The sequence below is a fragment of the Pleurodeles waltl genome, chromosome 6 (genome assembly GCF_031143425.1).
Source record: "Pleurodeles waltl isolate 20211129_DDA chromosome 6, aPleWal1.hap1.20221129, whole genome shotgun sequence".
In the NCBI taxonomy this organism is placed as follows: domain Eukaryota; kingdom Metazoa; phylum Chordata; class Amphibia; order Caudata; family Salamandridae; genus Pleurodeles; species Pleurodeles waltl.
Genome location: NC_090445.1, coordinates 582,832,131 through 582,857,421, shown reverse-complemented (window position 1 = coordinate 582,857,421; position 25,291 = coordinate 582,832,131). Strand labels below are relative to the sequence as shown.

The 25,291-nt window shown below is 46.7% G+C and overlaps 1 protein-coding gene across 7 annotated transcripts in view; it reads left to right on the top strand.

Moving 5' to 3' along the window:
• SCUBE3 (signal peptide, CUB domain and EGF like domain containing 3) overlaps nucleotides 1-25,291 on the top strand; it is a 993,478-nt gene that overhangs the window by 643,712 nt on the left and 324,475 nt on the right. For all 7 annotated transcript variants that reach the window (XM_069238811.1, XM_069238810.1, XM_069238808.1 and 4 more), the window contains one exon: nucleotides 9,568-9,684. In XM_069238811.1, coding sequence (XP_069094912.1) covers nucleotides 9,568-9,684 — 117 coding nt within the window. The remainder of the gene's footprint in view (nucleotides 1-9,567; nucleotides 9,685-25,291) is intronic.

The following is a 25,291-nucleotide window of genomic DNA, read 5'->3' as shown; positions in this document are numbered from 1 at the left end:
ATATACAATAATACTGTTCAGCTAGCCATATTCAGCACTTTTGCTTCCACATAAAGCACGAGTAAAGACTTTTTTAATAAATGAAACTGCCCTAAATTTGACAAACAAGCCTGATGTGATTGAGGGTAACTGAAGGAATAATACTGGTACATCTTGTTCAGATTAGTTGGTGTGAGTGAGATGAGAGTAGGAGTAACATTTGATGAGAGGTGACATTTCCTCCCTTCTGTTGCCCCATCTGTTTTTGTCTCCGGTTGTCAACATACTTCTCTTGCTTTCCTCTCTTGCTTTCTGGTTCTCTATATCTACTTCCACATTCTGTTGTTCTCTTGATTTCCTAGTATCTCGTTCATCACATTCAAGCCATTAGGCACAGTTAAGTAATAACGATTTGGCAATTTACAGGTCCTAAAATATGAATGGACTGTACATCAGGTCCACCTGTAGATGTTAGATTGGCGTGGGACTAAACAATCCACAATTGCATCAGGACTGACAAGTCACATAAACTGTAAATCCTTCAGAAATAGCCCCTCTATTCAAGAATTATTGAACATCTGATTAACACTACCATAGTGGTTATCTATGCTCATAAGGGCGCTGAAAAGTCTCGAAGACCATCTGTCACATTTGTTTTAGTTTCAACCATGACTGAAGGAACGGAATGCACCTGGATGCTGATAATGAACAAGAAGTGCCATGGAAAGGCTTGAATCCATGGATAAACCACTACTTATGCCATCTGGAGGGTATTCCATAAGTATTTAGCTTCTCAATGCCATTACTAGATCATCCATGTGCAAATCATTCTAACACTGCCCCCAAAGGAGAAGTCTGACATGAGCTGTTGAGCTGCCTAGATTCTGTATCACATAACGAGCACAACAAATATGTTTGTACCTTTGTGAGTGCCATCAGTCATTTGAAGCATGAGGCCCTAGGCACAGTGAACAGGGTGGCCACACGTAGCCATCTCAACTCCATTGCACATATTCTGGATCCTTTGTGTTGTATACAACTGGGATAACTGCATTAAAGGCCCAGTGACAAATTGGAACCAAGACAATTGAAAATATGCCAGGCAACAAGAGTGAAAAGCGGCCATCACAATATTAGCAGTGGACCCACCTCTAGATTCATTCCATTCAACATTTCATTAAGCCTCATAAGTGTAAAAATTGTAAAACAATAACATAGAAAAACTATTCACCAACACCAATACTGAGTTTTCAATTGGCAAATAGTACTGCTTTAAAAAATAAATCTTGCTTCTTCGGTTTCAGAGTTGATTTCTGCTTGTGGGGACCAGTGCCATTTTCTAATTCTGAGGAGGTCAGGGAGCTTCATTTTGACTGTGATGTTGGTAATCTCTGGGTTGTTCCTCCTAAGGAGTTTCATAATTCCTTTTGACTTGACAGAAATTGAGTACCGTTGCTCTAGTTTTCACCTTCTTATGTGATTAGCACTGAGCTGGTTAGGATCCTTTTCTATGCCAACTCCTGTAGTACTATTTTTATGGTAACGTTTCGGGTTCTAGGCTTGTTAGATCTAGCAGTATAGCTGTTCATACCCAAACACCTGGTTCTTTTCCTATATTTCACTCATTTATTCAGAAAAATCCTTCAAGGTTTCCAGGTTACTCTCTTTTGAGATTAGGTCACTATAATGTCTTTAATAGAAAGGGTCTTGGTGCACCATTTAGTTCAATCACAAATTAGATTGAGAGAAGAAAATGTAGGCCCTTCACTGCCAGCTGATCTCCTATCACAGGGTATTTTGGGTGGATTGTTTTAGTCCTTGTTGTGTGGTCTTTTTCACCATTATACAACAGCTGAGTGCTCATTTACTAGAACCGTAGTCCTAAATTGCTATTTTGTGTTCCTTCGGAATCAAAGATAGTACTTTTCCTTCAGCAGGCCCAGTTCTTCCAAAAAGATGTAGGGCAAACTCTTATGTTGAAGATTCTTCACCCTTCAAAAGAAGAAAATGACTCCATCCGTCCCATTAAGTTGTGCAATGTAGCTTTTTCCTAAAGCAACAAGGGATCTCAATATCTCCTTCTCACAAGCCACAGTTCTCTTTTCCATGCAGACTCCATTGCAGTACAACCAATCCCTCGTTGTTATGGAGGTTCCAGTGTGTGGCAACAAATGTTAACTTTGAACATGCCACAAATTCATTCTGGGTTTTTAAAGTCACTATATCTAAATCTAAGGCTTCCAGACCTGATCCTTGTTTCATATACAGTAACCTCCTTGCCAACTCAGCAGTTTCTACAGCTTTAATTTCTAAATGCAAAGGGCTTGCAACCAAGCGTCTCTCAAAATGAAGGGAATAAGTTTTCCAAGTGAAGACTTCTGTGGTTACAACCACCAGCTCCAGTTTCGATACTACACCCATGTGCTGTTATTGCCAAACAAGTCTACAGATTACCTTGCACTTCATGTTTAGATCGAGAACGAGTATTGTTTTTGGCATGAAGAAGTTAAATAGACAGCAATACACAAGGTTACTGACAACACCAATCAGTGTCTGCCTCAGTAGTTTCTATGCACTTCCAAGCATGCTTGAGTGATGTTCAATAAAATGGGTTGGCTATTCTTTTGAAGGGAATACTTTATTTTCATCTTTAATAGAAGGCTGGGCATGTGCAGGAATGCATATCCGAGCCAGTGACAGCCAAGTTCCTTATTTCCATCTCATCTACTTTGCAGCTTGACAGTTCAAACCTTTTTGGTCAAGATAGTAGAACACTACATCAAACACTAATTATCTTCAGACTGATTCTTGTGCGTTCAGTCATGTTTACCACCCCTCTCTACATCCACTGTTCCAGTCTTTGTAACATATAGTGGAAACTGAGGTGGAACAGTGGTTAATTCCCTGTTGAGGAGAAGGGGCCTGGTGTGCCAAAAGACGCGCTAGATATACCGTTCTATTTTTGTTAGATCAATGTTGTCTTTTAAGCACCGTTATTGATCTTCTTGCTTCTACAGTATGGTTTTCCAAATGGTTCTAAAGGAGCTGAGCTCAGTATCAGCTATGAGCAAAGAATTACACACTATTTGCATTTATATTCCACAAGCGAGGTGCCATACATACCCCAGCTCTAGCCCCCTTCAGTTGCCATTGACATCCACCTTGAAAATGAAGCAGCGGAATATGAACTGTGCCTGAGTTTGTCACACTTGAGTTGTCTATGCCTGGGGTCTGGCCAGTATTGAAAACTCACTTTTGTCTGTGAATAGTAAGGTTTTAAATGCGCTGCTGTCAATGAAGGAGTCTCCTATAGCTGGAACTCCTTGTAATGGAATGAGACCCAATTCCCTGGAAAATGGAAGCAATGAAATTGTGGTGTACGTGAGCACTGACAGATAGATTCAGTCTCTTGCAAATGAGCTGGGATACTCATAATTTGAAATAGTCATGTGCACGTTGGACTTCCATGACTAAAAAGTGCCACAATCACCCGAAAAAAACACCTAGTTATAATATTCACAAAGCCATATACTCCTGTGCCAAAAAGTCAAGTTAGTAGTGAAGTGTCGCAAATAGCTATTATTAACCATTGTTTGAGACCAGACCCAGTTTCGGGGGTCCGACAAACCTACAGGAACTTCTGTGTTTAGATAGAAAAAGATAGATTATGTTGTTGTCAATCAGCATTTCCTGTAACTGAAATTTGCATCAGATTTATGAAATGCACTGTTTTGTTTGCGAGAGATGTGTGGGTGCATTCAGCCTGCTAAACATTGTAATCAGGATGTGACACACTGTCTGCAGACTGGGAGGTGAATGCTTTGTTCTGACTGGGATTCAACCCAAATTGCGTGTCTTGGTGAGTCACTTTGCCTTTTACTTACATTCTGAGTCACACAGGAGAACATAAAGTATCAGAGAGAAAGCATGTGGTCTGAAAACTGCCTCCCACCATCTGCACCCAAGGCCACCCTCAGCATTCCTTAGCTTTGTTGATCCCCATTTACCTCATCCCTTGTGAAGCTCAGTTCGTCTTTTACTGAAAAGGCATGCATCTCGACATGTTCCAAAATTGTGAAACATCTACTTTATGTACCTTATAGAAAGGAAACACTTGATGAGCCACACACATAAGAAAAGATGGGGAGACTCGGTGAAGCAAGTATTGTGAATAGGAGCCCATAGAGAGAGCTCATATTAGGAAGATTCCATTTGCACAGTTTTAATGGCAAACTCAGCAAAGAACAAACCTGCACTTGAAGCCATGAGCTATGTCTAGAAGAGTGTAAGTTAAAAGTGATCCATTTACAAGACAAGTCAAAGTTTTCATTTTCTACATGTTCTTGTAGGATAGCACTATTTGATGACAGATAATGCTTAAAACAGTGAGTTCCAACCTTCTGACTTGGCCCCCCTCATTATCATTACTGGAACCCGGGGACCCGCACTGAATCATTATGGGAATCCGGTGACCCCCCCACTGAGTCATTACTGAAAGCTGGGGACCTAATCTGTTAATATTATTTAATTTTCTGAGCAGCCGTGGACCGCCTGAGGAGGCTTCGCGGACCCCCAGGGGTCCCCGGACCACAGGTTAGGAACCAGTGGCTTAGAGCATCAGAAAGAAAAGAAAGATACCCTGTTGGAAAAGGGATGCAGAGACATTGTATGGGGAGCCTTTGCATAAAAACATAACGTTTTGGCAGATTTGATCACTGTACATGTAAGTGGACGTTTTCTTTGTGTGGGTGGGTCACAGAGATATCTGAGAAGCATGCTCAGGTCTGTTGACAAGGACTATTTGAGACACTCCCATCGATTGAGTGGGGTTCAGATTGTAAGATCAGGCATCCAAACATGGTGTAACATCCGTAGCAGGAAAGTAGTGCTCCTCCTAGAACCCATGTACAGGTCAATAACTCATGTGTTTCAGCAGAAAGCTGGCATCTTTTTACGTCAAGTTCTACCAAATTCCTCTTTTTTTCAACGAAGACATATAATTTCCTTCTAAATGGTGACACATGTTTCTTAAAGAGCTAGAAGCTGCCTTCTTCCATCCCTCTAACCTCCCATGTTACTGCTAGGAAAATTATTTAGACTGCTAATTCATCTCATTACCTTGAATTAGTCCATCACATAGTCTTTTCAGAGGTTGCAACTAGGGTTAGCAGTGTTATTTATAATCAGAGCATTTTGGGTAGACAGATATTGTTGTAAGATCTTTCTAGTGATTACACAGTATATGACTGATCTTAGACTTCTGGCTTTATAACTACATGATTGAAGTACAAGCAATGGGAAGGGCTGAGGAAAAGGATTATTAGGAATATTCAGGATCATACATGAGGGTAGAAGATAGGCTACATGGGCTGGCAGAAGGTAGGCATACCTTAGTGGGCGAGAGAAACAGAGAGTGAATTAGACACCTGATGTAGCATAGATGAAACTAAGTGGTCCCAGCATAATGGCCAAAGCATATCACATTCTTGGACTGTATTCACAGTTAAAAACAACAGAATCACAAGAGGCATGGGTGAGTTTGTGGAAGGTCAAAAACGAAATCAGTTGAAGGTGAACCCCCTAATGAATTACAAAAAACATACACAAATCTGGCAGCGGGCCGTTTCAGCAGAACAGTTTTACTTTCAGGTCGCAGCTTGCTACCATTGAAGCTCCCCTTTCCAGGAAAATAGAAAAGAGTTACGGGTGGGCCGGCACAATTAAAACTAGGTATGTGAGTGGAGAGGCAGGACAACACAAGGGGAAACAGCCTTAACAACGTGGCTCAAACCACGCTATGCCTTTAAAGCGCGGCCCGAACAACGAGTATGTCTTAACAACGCATTCCTTAACCACGCATGTCATTACAATGACTTGCCTTAGGGAAAGTGTTGTTGGACCGATGTTCGACTTTATGTCCAACACTTTCCCTACTGTGGCGCAGACTGGAGTTGGAATAGTAAATTATACTATTCCAAACTCCAGAGCTTTCTCTAAGGCAAGTCGTTGTAATGACTTGCATGGTAAAGAAATGCGTTGTAGGGACGCATTCGTGGTTTGGGCCACGTTCTTGAGGCAGCCGTCGTAAATGCCTGCGTTGTTCTGACACACAACCCAACACAAGCATACTATGTGGTGAAATCATCTTGGGGGGCCTACTGACGTGATCCTTTCCTTTTCCACTGTAAAGAGTGCCAGAACCATTATTTTCGACTGTAGACAAGAATTAAGTGGTATTCACAGGGCCTATCATTGTCATGCAATGGCTAGAAATGGCATCTTAATGAGCCTGCAATATTTGAGCGCAGCTATCCTTCATGTCAGACTAGTTTGAGTATACCCTTGCTCACACAGGTCTAGATAAAAGTCTGACAAACGTAGAACGTAAGTGATGTCCAGACTGACTTGATGTTTCCATAATACCTTACTCAGAGCTGTGTATGTAGCTCAGACTTGCATACGATAATGCTAACACCATTTAGTTTAAATCCATATGTTGCTTGATAATGGATGGAGCAGACCAGCATGCTCAGGCCGAAGACTGAGAGCATTATTAGTACGTATCGTTTACTAATTTTCCAACTCTAAAAGCATTAATTTCGGAGGCATGTTAGGCAGCATTAGTCTGTTATATGGTGTACATTGGTGTGGTGGTGGTGGTGGTTGGGGGGAAGCATTTTTCCATTGAACTTACAATGTTATTTGAGAGATTGCACCACCTACAGCTTGACACACTCCCCAGCCCTCGGGGAGACTTGACCGTATCTTGTGAGGAGACATTAGAGTTATTTTGTTTCCCACAATTCTTATCTGATCTCTCATGGAAGGGAGCCACTAAACAACAGATGGAGAACATTCTGGCGGCCATCAAACACTCAGCAGAAGTCAGATTAAATACCTGGTCAGTTCAAAATATCCGAGAGATAGGTGCAGACGTTCTAGGCCTGTGCCTGAAAATACCGCGATTGAAGAGTAAATACTCAAGTAGAAAGAGGACTCTAGAGAGATGCGTGTTATTTTAAGGGTATTCCCCTAGTATGATGCCTATGAGACTGGGACACTTTGAACTGTCTGTGTACTGATCCTAAAATACATCACATTATTTGACTACCCCACTAGATAGTTACAGTTGCACCGGAAAAGACCCAAGCAGACACGGAGTAATAGTTAGGTAGAGTCTCAGAAAAAATGCATGCCATTTTTAAAACAAATCTCTATTCAACCTTGGAATCAGTAATCAATAATCCTCGAGTCAGAACTCCTCTCCTACTACTGGGGGATGCATCCACGAATAAGTAATAACAGGGAACTTTACATTGATAATATGGCCCTTAGTTCACCCACTGAAGAAACAGGATAACCTGCCTTTTATTGAACAATGTTTCAGTGTAAGAGAGATGCATGTACTGCTGTTACCTGTGCTTTACCTGTTCTGTGGGGTGAACCACGCTTGCACTGCTGCTTCACGTGCTCTCCTTACATGTGACAACAAAGCTCTGTCTGGTCAATTTGTTAAGTCCTATGTTGAACCTGTTATAAATCTCATACATGCAAGGTATGTTAGCAGTGCTGCTTTCTATGATTTATCTAGTATGTGTAAGGGACTTGCACTGCTTCTGCCGCTGTATTTTGTGAGCGAAGTTTAAACTACGGGATTTTCTGAGGTCCCTGCTTTGTGTGAGTGAACCATTCAGTGGGAACTTCCAATGCCGAGGAAGCTTGGTTTGCGCGCCTGTGCCAAATGTCTGCGAGAATCTTGCTCTACTGATGCCCGTACTGTGTGTGCATGGTATGAACGGCTCTAGAACTTGTCTTACTCGCGATCTGCCCTTTCGGTATCCTGGGATCAGTTAACAATATTTTGAGGAGCATGCTCTTCTTCTGTCTGTTCTGTTCCAGTTATGCGTTTGAGGACACTGTTTATTGTTGATGCACATTTGTTTTTACTGTGCATATAGATGTTTGCACTGCTGCTGTTCATGTTGTAGATTTTCCGTGTATGAGGTACGTTTGGTGCTGCCTAATCTGATGCTGGTATTTTTTTAATAAAGATGTGTGCCTTTGCTGGTTTGTGCATGTCCTCCATTTGAGGAAGTTTGTACTACTGCTGTCTCAACGGCACCCAAGCTGTGTGCCTGAAAGATAATCAAACTGTGTTGTAACAAAGTTCTGTGCGTTAGAGGTGCTTGTACTGTCCTTCACCGCGTTAAAGGAGCTTTTGCCACTGGTGCCTCCACTGTCGCATGTAATGTTGGACACTTCCACCGCTTCTGCCCATTCTGTGCCTGTTCTATGGGCAGACAGCCTGCACTTCCAATGGTCTGTTTGTACTCCCTCATACCTTGTCTGTACCCGTTTCCTGTGTGTGAAGGCAGTTTCAGGTAGTTGCTATTGTGTCTGTGTCTCTGCACATGCATTTGTATGTGTGTATGACCTACCCTACCCCTACCCTCTATATGTTCTTTAGATAAACCATTGGCTTCAACCAGCAACATTAAACATGTGCAGTTGATGGATGGATAGTTTTCTGGAATGATTGCAGCTGTCTCCTGACTCAGAATCCAGCCAGTGAAGACTCTTCACTGCTGACGTCCTTTTGTCAAAGGGAACACTAATGCCAAACTAGGAAGGTCGTAAGGCCATTCTTGGGACTCCTCACTGGACTCGTCAGGAATTTTACCTGAAACTGGGCAATTTTCGTGTCTGCTACACAGTGCACCTCGAGCATACTGAGACAGGGTCATGTGTGGAGGACAGAGTGATAGCTCGGCCTCAGACCCCATGACCCTATTCAGTGCGCAAGTGCCTAGCCTAGATTGTGAAAAGTGTGGCGTTTTATATGACTGTCTTTTATTTCTCTACACATATATCTGCGGAACCTTAATGCTAAGGCTCTGGAAACTTCCATCTGGTAGCGTTACAGAAAGAACCTTAATTATCTGTTAAGTGAGAGCTCATATGTCCGGTCTGGGGTTTTAAAGAACCCATTTGTATATCACCGGACCCCTTCAGGTCTTGGGAATGCAATCATTGGGCTTTAAAAAATAGTCCTGGAGCTCGTAATTAAGTATCATTTCTTAGCTGATGCTTCTTCTCAATGGTTTGGGTGTCAGTGACTAGAGAAACGGTTTGTGGTAAGCTGCAATACAGCTCTTTCCTGGATCTCTAGTACAAATGACTGAAGAAGGCAGTTTCTTATTCCTGTGCTAGGTGGCTGCCAAAAGCACCCTATTTTGCTTTCTAACTCCTTGTTCTTCAAGTGCCTCTGGGCCTGCGATCAGAGTTACTGGACATAACATAATGTATTTTAAGGGACATTATCGACCACAGGTGAACCAATCTGTTCTTATCAGAATATATTGGCAATACTCCCTGAAATGTACTTATGTAAAGGAGCCTAGAGTGATCTCCATTTTTTAAAAGGATGAGGGTAGTGTAACATTCCCAGGGTTAGAAGGTTTTGATGGGATTTCAAGGCTATCTATTGCAAACATCTTGGCAAGACATTTTAGACCACAAGATTTGTGAGTTATTTTAACGTTTTGATTTTTCTTGTTTCCCTTGCGGCTCTGACCTCCCATCGTGCAGAGACCTGTGCTGTGAATAATGGAGGATGCGACAGCAAGTGCCATGATGCTGCCACAGGGGTGCACTGCAGCTGCCCGATGGGGTTCATGCTGCAGCCTGACAGGAAAACCTGCAAAGGTAAGTGTTATAACCTTATAAGACCGACTTTTACTCTTCAAATGCCCCCTCTTCTTCCTCATTTGCAGCGTACCCAGTTATTGCTCTGTAGAGATACCCCATTCTTCTGCAATTCACATAGGTAGATGCTCCTGAGTTTTCACAGTTCTTCACCTCTTGCACCTACGCTGAGTGGGTGGCCTAGCCCAAGGGAAGATGTGGAGAGTAAAACCATCCTCATCTACACCTGTGGGTCATCTGAGTGGGCACCATAGCATGTTCATTTTATCTTCTGACCACCAATCCCATCCTAATGATAGAGGGAGCACTGGTCAGATAATATTACCTATCTTGTGTTTTTAGCTACATGTCCTGCTCTAAAGAATTAACATTATTATCATTGGTACCCCACCCAGCTGCTGTGGGTCAGATTTGACTTCAATGAGGGAACCCTGTTTACTTTATCACCAGCACCCTAACACTTAGGCTCGAGAGACTATACCCTACTGATCTTCTTTATTGCACATGCATTACTGAAGAGGCGCTTCACACAGTGCAATTAATTATTTCCAGTAGTAATTCACCTAAGTGGAGGGTGAGCTATTTTGAGGGAGAGACATCTTGAGGTAGAGTCTTCATTTCTTTACCTCCAGCACCTATGCAGAGGAAGGGTAGAACTTTGAGACAGGTGGAATATACAGCACAGGTGAATTGAATCAAGTGAGTGCACAAATGCAAATTGCCAATAGGCGTCAGGTGATGGAGGAAACTGGGTCCTCACCTCAGTAATAAAAGTTGCATTTTACTCCACAATTTAAAGACAGGGGTGGCCTGCTAGGCGAGGCAAGCCCTCCTCAGTGATTTTCGGTCAACATTTATTTTTGTCACAGTTTTCCAAAGAAATCGACCAGAATCACAATTCCAAATGTTGACATTTTTGCTTCCATCCTTTTCATCCTAGCTTCCTTCATGTGTACCTTCTTCTTCTTTCCATTTATCCATCATGCCTCTTGCATTTAGATTACCTTTCATATGATATGACTGAGTCTCTCTTTAGACGAGAAACAAATGGAAAATGGAGAATTACAAAGATCTCAGTATTGCAGAGTTTAGACAGCATAGCGACAAGCTTAAAGAAACTTAACAGGTTCATATGGCAGAGCTAGGCATACCCATCTTACAGGTTCAACTCTTAGGCAGCAGTTATATATGGTGTCAAAAAAGGTATAATAGGGATCATACCTCACGAATATCAACATAACCACATCAAGTTAGTACCTATTTGAACAAGGAAATTACGTTAAATTATCTTGAATAAGTGTACCGAATCAGTATTAATATCTGCTTTACATAGTTTGTAAAGGCACTCATATTATCATGCATCAGCTTGTAGATTTATAAACATACACACACCATCCCACAAATGCTAGCTTTTGTTAGCAGTAAGCAAACACATCTTGTCATCGTATCGTTTTTAGTACAGTAACTATGTCAGCACACACCAGCAATTGATTTTTAGTAAACAAACTGATACCATGATATATCGGAAGTACCCTATTGTTTGCCAGGGCCATTTTGTGCCAGAAGTTCCATTGTGCGGATCATTACCTGTGATGCAACCCTAATAACCCTCTTATGACTGTCAAAGCCCATAGTGTGCCCCAAAAAAAACCTTATGCTTGATGGTAATGTATGGCTGCAGATACACGTGCTTAGCATAAGTTCACCATCTAGTGTTGGACTCCGAAGTGCGCAAGTTGTTTTTCTTTTTAAAAGTCTTTCGAGTCAAGAGGTATGGTGACGACTCCTCTTGCTTGCAATGAGCATGGTCCTCATCTCCATTGCTGGATTGTATTTTTCTGCCATCGGGTTCGGGCGTGTGCTCCTCTGCATTGTTATTTTCCTACCAGGTAGGCTTTAACCGTCTGTATTGTTATTGATTGTGGTTATTCGGAGATTTACATCGGTCGTTCGTTAATGCATTTCCAGTCGACCAGGGCCCGGAGGCCTTTGCCCTTGAGGGCAATTACGTTTTGAGGAAACTTTGGAGATCCTCTGCCCACCAAAGCAGAGAAAAAGAGTGGATAAAGCCACCAGTCCACCACCCAGCAGCCTACCACTGACACCACTTATGGCACCATAGGCGCACTTCTCACCTCCTCTGGACGCACACTTTTCTCCACAGGGATCCATATGACACAGGCCCACATACAGACATGGATCCTGATCTGTATCCAGCAAAATCTTCCCAACCAGACGATACCACTACATATCATGTGGTTATATGTAGGGTGGCTGATTACCACAAGGTTCAACTACACATTGGACATCTCGAAGATGACTTTATTCGAGGCCATTTCCTCATTGCAATGCTTGGCACAATATCTGCCAATGCTCAAGGGCATGCTGCAACATACACTGGATATTTTTAAGGAATCGGTCAAAGCTTGAGTTTTCACACCAAGGGTTGGCAAAAAGTATTAGCCATCCCCTACTGACCTAACATACATAAAAGGCAGATTGCAAACTGACTCTTTAGTAGTTGCTACAGCGAGGAAAAGGGCAAATTCCCAAACATCTGGCGAGGCGCACCGCCAGACTAAGAAAGCAGGAAAATAGGCACTGCAGGGAAGAGAGTGGCTGCCCAATCGGCCAACCAATGGAGAATTGCCAACTCCTTTGCTCTCCTCTCACGTTATGACAGGGCACATTGGGATGAACTGGAGGAGCTCCTCTAACACCTCCCAGAAAAGTATAAAAAGAGAGCATATGAGATTGCTTCAGAGGGCAAGCTAATTGCTAATATTTCAATTCATTATGCTCTTGATGCAGCAGATATAGCTGCAAGGGGCCTCAACACTAGTGTGCTTTTCAGAAGACATGCCTGGCTTAAGGTTTCAGAGTTTAAGCCTTAAGTGCAAAGCACTTCCCTTTAATGGTGAGTACCTCCTTCGCTCACAAGTGGATACTCTATTTGAGAAAATAAAAAAAGATGACGAGACGGCCAAAGCTATAGCGGCGCTGCAAACACCTGTGCAGCAAGGTTCTTTTCATCGCTCACCATATTGTCGAGCAGCAAAGACCACATCCTCAGACACCTCCACTTCATATCAGCATCCCCAGTCACAGACCACATAGCCTAGGTGATACTATAAAGGCTCCTACAGTGGCAACAATTCTACAGGCAGCGATAGGGGTGGATTTTCCAAACCATCTGCCACAAGGCATTGACTTGTCCACCATTCCATCTTCAGAATTTCTTACCTGCATGGCGGAATATCACCACCGACTAGTGGGTGCTGGCTATTTTCTAACTTGGTTATTGCCTGGTGCTCAATTCCACATGTCAAAACATTCCACCCCACACCTTCAGATTGTCAACAGACAATCAGCAGCTGCCGAAGAGGAAGTCCACGCTTTTATATAAAAAAGAGAGATAGAACTTGTGCCATTACACCAACAGGTCACAGGTGTCTACTCAGTTTACTTCCTTATCCCAAAAACGGACAGGTCCCTAAGCCCACTTCTGGCCCTCAGACACCTAAATAGATACAGTCTGTCAGAGCGCTTCCATATGGTCACTCCTCGAGATGTTATCCCGCTACTACAACAAGGTGACTTCATGGCCGCTTTAAGGACCCCTGCTTTCATATTTTGATTCACCCAGCACAGTCAGTACCTCAGAATTGTGTTAAATGGACAACACTTTCAGTTCAAAGTGCTTCTACTTGGGGTCACCACCGCACTTAGGGTGTTTACTAAATGCCTAGCAGTAGTAGCAGCCCACTTAAGAAGGCAAAAAAATATGTGTTTTCCCTTATCTGGGCAACTGGCTTATCAAGAGTGCAACCCATCACAAGTGTTTCAACACACTCAAACTACCATAAACCTACTTCACCAACTAGGTTTCACATTCAATGCAGCCACATCTCACCTGCAACCACTCCAAATACAACCTTACTGGGTAGCTCTCCTCAACTCGTACAGGGGACCATTGAAGGGAAATAGAATTATCCATGGTTCGGGGAGAAGGAAGTATAAGAAAAGAGGGTCCGACGACGCTGCACTGTAGTATGGGGGCAGACATCCCAAAGCAAGGGGGCAATCATTGAAATGGGGGGGGGGGAGTGCAGAGATGGGACAAACGCTGGAGGGGATAGGTAGCCCCGAGGTGAGACCAGCGAGGAGGAGGGGGAAAGCAACATGGGGGAGAAGGAGAAGGGGACAGGGTAAGAAGAAAGGGGGTCAGGAAGGGTGAGGGAGAGGTGGGGGCGTGCCAGGATATCTATGCCGTTAACAGTCTCTGTAACACCTGGGCAGCCACGTTGGGGGTCGTCCTCTAGGAAGGGCTCCCAGGTATGCAGAAATAAAGCAGATTGGTCTTACAAGTGATCGATTACGCGTATATGGGCTGCTGTCTGTATAATCTCCACAGTCCATTCCTCTGCTGTGGGAGGGATGGATGACTTCCAGTGGCAGAGAGTGCAGTTGTTGCTGTTGTAAGAGCCATATCCAAGAGGCGATGTTGCAGTCAGGACAGGTCTGGGGAGTCTCCTGTGGTATGAAGGAGGATCAAAGAAGGAGAAAGTGGTGTCTTTAGCGTCATGGAGACCCCTAGGAGGGAACCTACCACAGTACAGAAGGATCTTATCGAGGGGCATTCACAGAGGACATGCCTATGTCGAGAGATTCCATTATCTCAGTCCAGTCATCCTCCCAAATCTCCGTGTGAAGGCAGGTTTGCCATTTAGTGCGGAGAGTATCTAGGAGGGGTTGTGAGAAGAGGTGACGAGTAAGGGTGTCGTAGAGGCCCAACATCACGCCCTTGAAGTGGCCCCAGGTGCTAAGGTAGGAGACTATAGGCGAGGACTGAAGAGTCCAGGGGTGGCTCCCACGCAACACAGGTTGTGGCTGAAGGGCAAATTCTCCTCTCAGTTCTTCAAAGGACTTGAGAGCGCCATCAGCCATGACTTGATCTAGGATGTGGATGCCTGCTGCTCGCCATTGCACTCAATTGAACACCTCTCCGTCCATTCGTATGCTGTTGTTGCCCCATATTGGGGCTTGTGCATGGAGGTGGGGGTGGACGCCGGGAAGGTGGTGTGCATGGAGCCAGTCTTTGTGCATTTCCTGGAGGAGCAAGTTGTCTGGGTTGGTTCGGGGGGCATCTGTTGTATAGAAGGTCGAGGCCTCGTGGGCTGGAGAGTAGCAGTCGTTCCGTGATGAACCATTGTGACGGGTCGGGCGTGTCAGGCAGCATGTATGACAGTTGGGAGAGATGGAGGGCCAAGGTGTACTGTTCCACCGATGAGAGTCCCAAGCCTCCACAGGAACATCAGGCCATGAGTTTGGCAGATGAAATATGTGGACGGGAGAAGCCCCTCACAAAAACCCGGATATTTGGGTCCACCAACCAGTGTTGTGAGGGGTACCAGGAGGGGGAGCATACCCAATACATAGGTGAATCGTGGTAGGGTCACCATCCGTACAGCTTGAACCAGGCCCCACATGGATAGTCCCAGATGCGACCATTTCTTAAAGTCCAATTTCAGGCTATGAGGGGGTCAACGTTGTCTGCCACCATACAGTCCAATGCTCTGCTAACAAGAAGGCCCAGATATTTAAGATGGGATGGTGTCCATCTGAAGGGGTAACCGTGGATGGCTGCCCTTGTGGTGATAGTGGAGAGGGGTAATGCTTCACTCTTTTCCCAGTTCACCTGATAACCGGAAAGGGGTGCATAGTTTTCGATGATCTCCAGTAAAGCCAGAAGAGAGCCATCCAGGTCCTTCAGGGCAAGCAGGAGGTCATCTGCATACAGGTACAGTTTGGGCACCCCTCTCCCCCTTCCAGCGGGTATCCCAGAAAGCATGGGGGAGTCGGATGGTGGTTGCCAGGGGATCCATCTCCAAGAGGAATAAGAGCAGCGAAAGTGGGCAGCCTTGTCGCGTTCCCCTGCATATCGAAAAGGGGGCAGACAAAAAGCCACCACAATTGACATGGGCAGTGGGGCAATCGTAAAGTAGGCATTCTGCAAACAGATAGCCCCAATCAATGTGATCAAATGCCTTTTTGGCGTCAAGCGATAGGGCTGGGGCCTATTCTGCCAGGTCCCTAGCGTCCCAGAGGGTATGTGACAATGTGTGGAGGTGATTTCAGGTAGTGGTGCCCGGTACAAATCATACCTGGGTATGGTGTATAAGAAACGGGATGACCTTGCGAAAGCGAGCCACCAGAATGTTAGCAAGAATTTTTACATCTCAATTCAGAAGGGAAATGGGGCGATAGTTACCGCACAGGAAGGGGTTCTTCCCAGGTTTAGAGGTGATCAGTATCGTTGCTCTATTTGAAAGGGAGCCCAAGGAACCTTCCTGGGTTGCCTCCCGGATGGCCTTGCAAAGGCAGTCAACAACTCGTGTCCTGCCCATTTATAAAATGTGGCTGGGAAACCATCCTCCCCAGTGGCCTTGTGATATGGGAGCCTGGATATAGCTCGAGCAATTTCGGTTTTACTGATCTCCACTTCCAAAAGTGCCTGGCCAGCAGATGATAAGAGGGGCATTCAAATGCCTGCCAGGAAGGTTTCCACTTAATCAGTGCTGGCCACTCTTTCAGTGGTGTACAGCTCTCGGCAAAACATTGCAAACTCATTAACAATGTCCTGGGGGCAATTGAGGACTTCGCCACTCGAGGAGTGAATGGCAGGGATTGCCCTTGTCGCCTCCAGTTGGTGCAGTTGAGCCCCTAGTAGCCACCTTATCTTTTTTCCCCTTGTTCATAGTGGTGACTCTTTAGTCGTTGCAGGGCGTGGTCTGCCCTAGAGGTGTAAAGTTCATTAAGGGCTACCTGGGCATGCGACGAATGACGACGCAGGGGGAGTGAGAATCAGGTGGTGGTTAGATGGGTGAGGGATGCAATGTCGGCTTCCAGTTCACTCTGGCGAGCCACTCTTTGTTTATTAGCTAGCACTGCATCCTTCATCAGTTGCCCTCGGATGGTCACTTTTGCAGCCGCCCATAGGGTCCTGTGAGATGTGATCGAGCCTTTGTTATTTTCCAGGTAGCTGGAGACATAAGGGCAAAGCTGATGTTTTCCCAGGGGGTGTGCGGTAACATTGCACCACGAGACGCCAGGGTTTACAACCCGGAGAAGCAAGGCCAATGGCCACCAACAGCAGAATCGGAGCATGGTCGAAGAGGGAGGGTTCCAAAATACGAGAGTTTCATGTGTGGGCCACCACGTTCTGAGAAATGAGAAAATAATCTAGCCGCGACTGGGTGCCATGCACCGGTGACAGGAAACTGAATTCCCTGTCCGTCGGGTGGGTAAGCCTCCTTTAATCTACCAATCCGTGGTCTAAGTCTGATCGCTCAGCAGGGCCCTATCTGGGTTGTTGCGTACGTCTAGGGGGCCAGTCCTATCGAGCACCGCCTGTTGGGTGAGATTCCAGTCACTCCCAATTATGTATTGAGAGGCCTCTATCTCGGTAAGGAGGCGGAGGAAGAATCTACGTTTAGATCCTGTGGATGCATAGACAGATTCCACACATAGCGTGGTTTTCCCAAAATCAGTTTGCAAAAATAAACCTGCCATCAGGATCAGACCATGTTTTGATTACGGTGACGGGTAACGTTTTGCAGAGTATGATCGCCACGCTGCATTTCCTAGTTGTCCTTCTCTCTGTCATTGGTATTTTTGGACAGCTGCTGTAGAGTACCCTCCCCACTCAGTCCTGGTGCATTTATCGGATTCAAGGTCGTCAAGGTGGGTCTCCTGTAACAAAGCCACATCTGCATGTTTTGACTGCAGGTAGGAGAGTACATTTTTGCATTTTGCGTAATGCCTCAGCCCGCTGACATTCCATGAGAGGACGCATAGTGAGTGAGGAGGACGAGGGGTTTGACTGGTCATTGGAGTGGTGTAGTAGAAAGTGGATAAAGAGGGAATGTGGAGAAAAAAGGTAGGACAGCCCAAGACGGGGGCCCCTGTGGGTAGGGATGTGGCAGGGGAAGTTGCAGGAGTTGGAGGAGGAGAGGGTGATCCGGTTCTAAATCAGTGCAAAACCCAAAGGGCTGAGGTCTGTAGATTGCGGGTCCAGGCTTGTGGAGTAAAGCAGCATGATGGGGAGGGCCCCCCAGGGAGGGGGCGGATGGCATAGGACATTGATGCGGGGGTGGTTGGGGCCTACCTGGGTTACAATGGACTTTGACAGCAAAGGGGGGGGGGGGAAGAGTAGTTATTGATGTGTGGGCCAAGGGTCTCGGGCGCAGTGAACAAGCTTAACAGTGTAAACAGGTAACCATTCAAAGCAGTTCTTTCGAACAATGCAGAGCGAAGTCATTACATCATACTCAACACTAATAAGCTCAGTGACTGGTCTGCAAGGAAAGGGGTGCAGCAGGTCAGTAATATAACAGCATAACAGTCAACATGGTGCAATGCCACCCAGGAATAGTCTGTACATCCCAATCACAACTAGTGCAAGCATGCAGCAGAGTACTCAGTTGTCCGTGAGTACCGGGGTCCAATTCCAAGGTCCTGTATCAGGGCCTAGGCCCAGGTGGGGGGGGGATATGCAGAGTTCCCCAACGGTCTTAGTGTCAAGTGGGAGTTGGTTTCAGAGGGGACCTCGAATTATCCCAGTCCTGGGATTGAGTATGATGTGCCACCGCATGGAGCACATGATCTTTGCCACCCTGGGGACGCACCCTCTCTGCCTCTTTGAAGCGCCCCATACTCTGTAAACACACGTCCATCTGGGGAGGCCAGTCGTGACAGGGGCAGTGGGGGAACATTGGATGATGATAGGGAGGGAGCTGCAGGAATGAGCGCAAGTCTTCTGGATCAAATAAATCTTTTGATTTACTTTATTTGGTGTTCCACATCTGGGCCGGTTCAGGCAGGCCAAACCTTATGTCCAGTTGGAGGAGGTGGGGTCAGAGGAACAGGAACGATTTGCGACGGTCAGCGGTCTTTTTCAAGAACTCCGCAGAGATGCAGATATAGTGTCGGTAGGGCCCGTGGGAGCGGACCACAGTAAGAAGCTGGTAAACTTGTTCATGGCACAGAAAGCAGGGGATGATGGGGCGAGACCATAAGGAGCCATCCTGCCGTTTCAGACCCTAAGGATGTCCCCACTCGAATACCAATGGGAGATCAAAGTTGAGGCCAGTAAACACAGGAATAGTGTTTCTGAGGAAACCTTTGCCATCCAATCCCTCTGAGTTTTCCAGAAAGCCAAAAAAGCAGACATTGTCTCTGCAGCTTCTATCTTCCAGGTTGAAGACCTTACTGTGGAGAAAGAGAAGTTCTTGGTCTCGCTCTGGTATGCCTTTAAGGTGGTCCTCCACTGCCGTGACCCAGGCCGGTCACTCGATTCTGAAAGCCTGCAATGTCCATGCAAATGGACTTGGTCTCAGCCATCAGTGCAGAAATATTAGAGTCCATCCCTTCTAGCCTGCGGCCCACCTACGTGACATCCTGCAGGATGACTTCCATAGTGGTGCTCTGGGCCGGGTCCATAGGTTCAGTGGCCTGGTCTGCAAGGGATGCTCCCTTCATGGTGGCCGTGGAGCGGGGTGTTGTACAGCTTCCTAGAAGAGGAGTTGACATGCAGGTTTGATATTATTAGTCTTACCACTGAGTTTGCCTGAGGGTATCTCTGGTCAAGGCTCCAAGGGCAGAGGCTGTGTTCCAGAGGACTGAGAGACTCCAAGTGGTGCAAGGAATGGGGGTGCGGATGGCTGACATGGTGCAGGGTTCCCCACAATCCGTATCGACCAGGAAGGTGGATCTAAGGAGTTGCACAGAAGACCGGTGTGTATCGCAGAACCACACAACCTGGAGAGACACCCAAAAGCTAGAGCCTGAGTGCATCCTGGAAAGAAGCTCCAGCAGAGTATAGTGGACCGTGTGAGTCTTCTTGTAGTGAGGGAGGAGGAGAAGAAAGACTACCAGTGTTGGGAACCATTCCCACCTCAAGGAGTCAGTCTGCTGGGGGGGGGGGGAGAATAATTCCGTGTTCAGGGTAAGCAATGTGTGGTCCTCCAGCCGTCTCTTTCAGGTGAACCATCGGGAACCCACAAGCGCCACAGGCGAATATAGTCCCCGGTGTCATGGCGCCCTAGGCTGCCTCCAGGAGGCTAGGCTGTCGCCATACGTTGGATGGGCCCCTTTGAGAAATCCTCGGCCCTTCCACTGAGTTGCTGGAGGCAGAGCAGGGGTTGTGGGAGGATAGGGACGACCGCCACTCCCTTGGAGGTTCGTCGTTGGTGCCTGGATGTTGCTGCTGGCCAGTGTGGAGGCCACAGAGAAGAAAAAGTTCCAGGGAAATTTTGAGGATGGATGGGGCGGCAAAGGCAGTCCTGAGCGTTTGTGCAGCCTTACTCTGTGGCCGGGGCCCCCTTAGGCATCCTCAACATAGGCAGGGTGGGGGGGGGTCGAGTAGCAGTTAACTCCCCCCCACATCTTGCATCCTAGACCCTTGAGTCACTGTGTCTCTGAAGGAGGGGGTGAGGACAGAACTGCAGGCCGGGGGAAGCTGTGGGTGGTCCCCAGGAGCCTCAGCCGGCTCCCGCTGTCTTCAGGGCTGCGGCACCCAGCAGCTTGCAACCCAGACCCCAGGTGCAGGCAGGTCCGGCTGCTCAAACCTTGGGGCGTGGCATCCACCGCCCTGCTAAAACCGTCGTAGAGGTAGTCTATGACTGTGGGGGGGGGGGTTAAGCAACAGGCTTCAGGCCTAAGGGCGGCGCCCAGCAGCTTGTGATCCGGGCCCCAGGTGCAGGTGGGTCCGGCTGCTCAAACCTGAGGCCACGGCATCGACAGCCTCGCTAGGCCCCTCCTCTGGCAGTCACAGCAGATGGGGCAGCCGGTAGCAAGGGTGGACTGCACACTCAATCAGGCTGCAGCCCCTGTATGTCGGGAAGGTTCGGCATGATTACGGGCCCCTGCCACGGTAAGGGAAGTCACTGCCTCCGTTCTGGGCCTGCCGACGAGTGGAGCTCCCGGATCAAATGGCCATCTACTGCGTGGCCAGACCACGCCCCATCCATATTGACCCTTTAATAGCGAAGGCTCAGAACATTGTCTGCTACTTACTACATTTACATACCTCTGGGTTAACTTTCACTTCCATAGGGCTACACCTGGCAGCAGTCACTGCATATCTGCAAAATGGAAAACACCCCTTTAAAATTCCTGTGATCAAAGCTTTTCTAGAGGGTTATCCCACCGAGGGTCCCTCTGGCCCCTGCTCGGAATCTCAACATTATGCTAAAAAGGTTAATGGGTTCCCCATTTCAACCTTTTTGCACATCTTCTTCAATTCCTATCCTTATTGCTATCACTTCACTCAGACGTGTCAGAGACCTTCAGGCATTAACTTTAGAAGAACCATTCTTCCAAATACATAAGAACAAAGTGGTACTTTGTACCAATCCTAAATTCTTATCAGAAGTAGCTTCTCATTTCCACTTAAATCAATCTATTGAGTTACCAGTATTCTTTCCCCAACCTGACTCTGTTGCAGAAAGAACTTTACACACACTAGACGTAAAAAGAGCTCTTTTGTATTATATTAGCAGAACTCAGTAATTTAGGAAAACACAACAGCGTTTTGTTGCATTCTTTAACCCACATAAAGGAAGGCCTATTTCTAAATCAACTATTTCGAATTGGATTGTAAAGTGTATCCAGACTTGTTATGCTAAACCCAAACAAACTCTACCTTCCTCCAAAAGCTCACTCTGCTCACTAAAAGGGAGCTTCTGTGGCATTTTAAGGAAAATACCTGTAGCTGACATATGGAAAGCAGTGCATGGACCACGCTGCACACATTTACAAAACATTACTGTGTAGATGTTGTGGCCCGTCAGCAAGCTAATGTGGGTCAAGCAGTTCTCAGAACTTTATTTTAAACAAATGCAACCAACACAGGTTAGCCACCCCTTTAGATGGAAAACTGCTTTACAGTCTATGCTAAGCATGTGTATCTACAGTTACATATGCCATCAAACAGTTGTGGCATGTAGTGCTGTAGATTCACATGTGCCTATCCTCCTCCCGGAAAACCTGCCTCAGTGCAATAATCAACATTAAACATTACATTATTTTCCCATGGTCACCTCGTTGGGATACATAGGCCCTCATTACGACCCTGGCGGTCGACGGTAATTTGGGGAAAGGTACTGCCAACATGCTGGCGGTACCTTTTCCCAAATTATGACATTGGCGGTTTGGGTCAAGCCAAACTGCCAATGTACCACACCGGCTGCCAGGGTGGTAGCGGCCGCTGGGCTGGAGACTTCGGTCTCCAGCCCTGCGGCTGTCACAATCCCACCCTTAGGATTATTACCCCGCCTACCACCATAGTTTTCGTGGCAAGCGTACCGACACGAAAACCATGGTGGTAGGCACTGTCAGTGCCAGGGAATTCCTTCCGTGGCACTGATAAGGGTCTCAGCCGCCCACCTCCCTCTCCTGCCCCCCCACATTTACACGCCCACACGCATACCCACATCCACCCATGCACGCACTCAAACACACCCATATACTGCAACACAAACCAACATACATTGTCGCACACACGCATTCACAACACAACATACACTCACATTCAGTCATTCACACACGCATTCAACGTGACTCACACCCGCATGCACGCATACAAAAACAGACACACACCCCCCCCACACACACACACACAACACCCTCACACACGCACACACCACCCCAACCCCCCTCTCCTGTCGGAGAACCTGACTTACCTGCTTGCAGGGGGTACTCTGGCAGGAGACGGGACGCGGCACCGCTATCAGCTGCACCGTCCGCCAGCAAAACACTGCCAGGCCGTAACATTCCTCATGATACAGTAGGCGGTGTTTTGCCATCCACTGCCATGACCGTCAACGGTATTCCGCCAGCTTTCTGGCAGAATTCCGTCGACGGTCATAATGCGGGTGGGCAGCTGGTAGCCAGGGTGACGGTATGTTGCCCGCCGTCGCCGTGGCAGTAGGCGGCAGTTACCGCCAAAGTTGTAATGAGGGCCATAATCATTTACACTCCATCCTCACCCTCCGTGCTTAAAACAATCTAACAATGGAGTCAAGGACCATGGTCACTGCAAGAGGAGGAGTCACCATACCTTGTGACTCGAAAAACGCCTTTGAAGAAAAACAACTTGTACACTGCTGAGCCCAACACAAAAGGTGAACTTATGCTAAGCATGTAAATCTACAGCACTACGTGCCACAAAGAGATGCTTGCTGGGTAAGTAAAATTTTCAGTGCTAAGCAGTGTCCATGGTGTGCCAAATCTACACCATTAGATCAGTCAATATGCATTTTGTGCCTTAGTTACACCATATAACAATCAATGCTAGAACATGTATCCCAAATATCCCCATATGCCAGCCAGTACCCTTGATTTGCCCCATATTTTGTGTCACACTCATCTAATCTTGTGCACCAAACTTGCTTTCCCGTCAGCCCTTAAAGACACACAGTTGGCCATTATGCTCCATCTGTTGGCCCTAATTGATGGTCAGCCAGCATCATAAAACCTTAAGACAGTCCTCTGAGACCCTCAACTGGTCATCATAGACCCTCAGCAGGCAATGTGGACCTCAGATACCCTCACCTAGCCCTCAGAGCCCATCAGTCAACTCTCAAGGAAGTCTCAGAGAGACCTCTCTGGCTGGCCTTTGACACCCTCAGCCCACCCTCAGAGACCTTCAGTGTATCATTTGGCCCTAGAAACCACCATTCTGCCTCATTTGTAGCAGCCAGAGTGACTCCAATCGGCCTTCTGACACATTTAGCCTTTGGAGAACACAAGACAGATAGAAAAACCATAGGCAGGCATTTCAGACTGTCACTCTTTCATTCTGAACAGATCATCATATGGTACTCAGACACCATCATTCAGCTTTGCTTTCAATGCATAATATCTATCTGCCAACAGAGGCACATTGACGGTCTTCGATGACACTCAGATGGCACTTTTAGACTTTCTGTTGATTTGTTGACCCTAAGATACCCTTAACATACTCCTAGAGACCCTTGACTGGCAATTTGCCGCCATAAGCCTGCCATCAGACAGTCACTAGGCTCTCAGTCACCCTCAACCTGCTATCAAAGACCATTTTACGATGATGAGAGACTATCATCCAACATTCAGAATCCAAAATTATAGAACGCCAAACCACCCTAGCCACCATTAGCTGATCCTCAGGCAGCCTCAGAGAGCATCTTTTGGCTTTCAGAAACTTTCTACCAACTCTCTGACAATCGGAGCTGGTCCTCGGGCAGCCTGAACTGTGCCTTTGAAGCCATTATTTGGCCCTCAGAGATGATAAGTAAGCACTGCTTCATGGCCCTAAAACACCTTGAACCCTCCAAAGACCCCCTTTTACTGGCTGTCAACCACACAGGATGGGCCCTCTGAGGCAACCAGTCAGGCCGGCATTTCCAAAACTGGATTTCTGGCACCCTCTGCTTGTACTCAGAGGTAATCAGTAGACATCAGGGACCCCCAGCTGGCCCTTAGGCACCCTTAGTTGGCCTTAAGAGATCTTCAGTCAATAAGCTCTAAGAATCCACCAATTGGCCCTTAAAGATCACAGACATGCTTAATTGTCCATTGGGCCCTCTAAGCTCGTTATCAGAGAACCTTATAGGCCCTCACTAGGCCTCAGCTGGCCCTCCAACACCCTCACACCATCATCCAGCACCTTCAGCAGTCCTCAGAGATAATCAGTGGGCCAACAGAGATTCCAGTTGGCCCTAAGACACTTGCTGTTGACCAGCATCTCATCTTCGGTGACCCTCAGCTGGCTCTAACTGACCATAATCCCAACATCAGGGACCCGCAGGTGGCACCCAGCACCTCCTCGAAAACACTAATTAGGCCTCTAAACACCTTTAATGTACCTTCAGACATAGGGGGTCATTCCGACCCCGGCGGTCAAGGACCGCCGGGGCCAGGGTCGGCGGGAGCACCGCCAACAGGCTGGCGGTGCCCCGCAGGGCATTCTGACCGCGGCGGTTTGCCCGCGGTCAGAACAGGAAAACCGGCGGTCTCCCGCCGGTTTTCCGATGCCCTCAGGAAGCCTCCGCCGCCCGCCAGAGTTAGAATGACCCCCATAGTCAGCTGAACTTCAAACACTGGTAGGTGCCACTCTAACAATCAAGTCATACTTCAGTGACTTCTAGTCTGTTCTTGAAAACTTCCAGTTGTCGCTCAGGTATACTCACTGAACACCCTTAAACAGCCCCTCAGACAGCCTCAGGCATCTCAGATGCCCTCCACACTTACTAAGAACGTCTCGCATTGAGTAATGATTGAGATTACAATCTAGGGCTGCTAAACCTGAAACTTCACTGTAGGAATCTGGCTCTGCATATACTATATCAAAATGAGATATAGTGTGCACAGAGTCCAGGGGTTCCCCAAGAGGCTTGCCAGAGGCAATAACAGATCATAGTAATGCTCTATTTGTGGTAGAGTGGTCAAGCAGTTAGGCTTATCAGAGTGTAGTGTTAAACATTTGTTGTACATACACAAGCAATAAGTGAAAACACACACTCAATGACTTAACTCCAGGCCAATAGGTTTTTATATAGAAAAATAT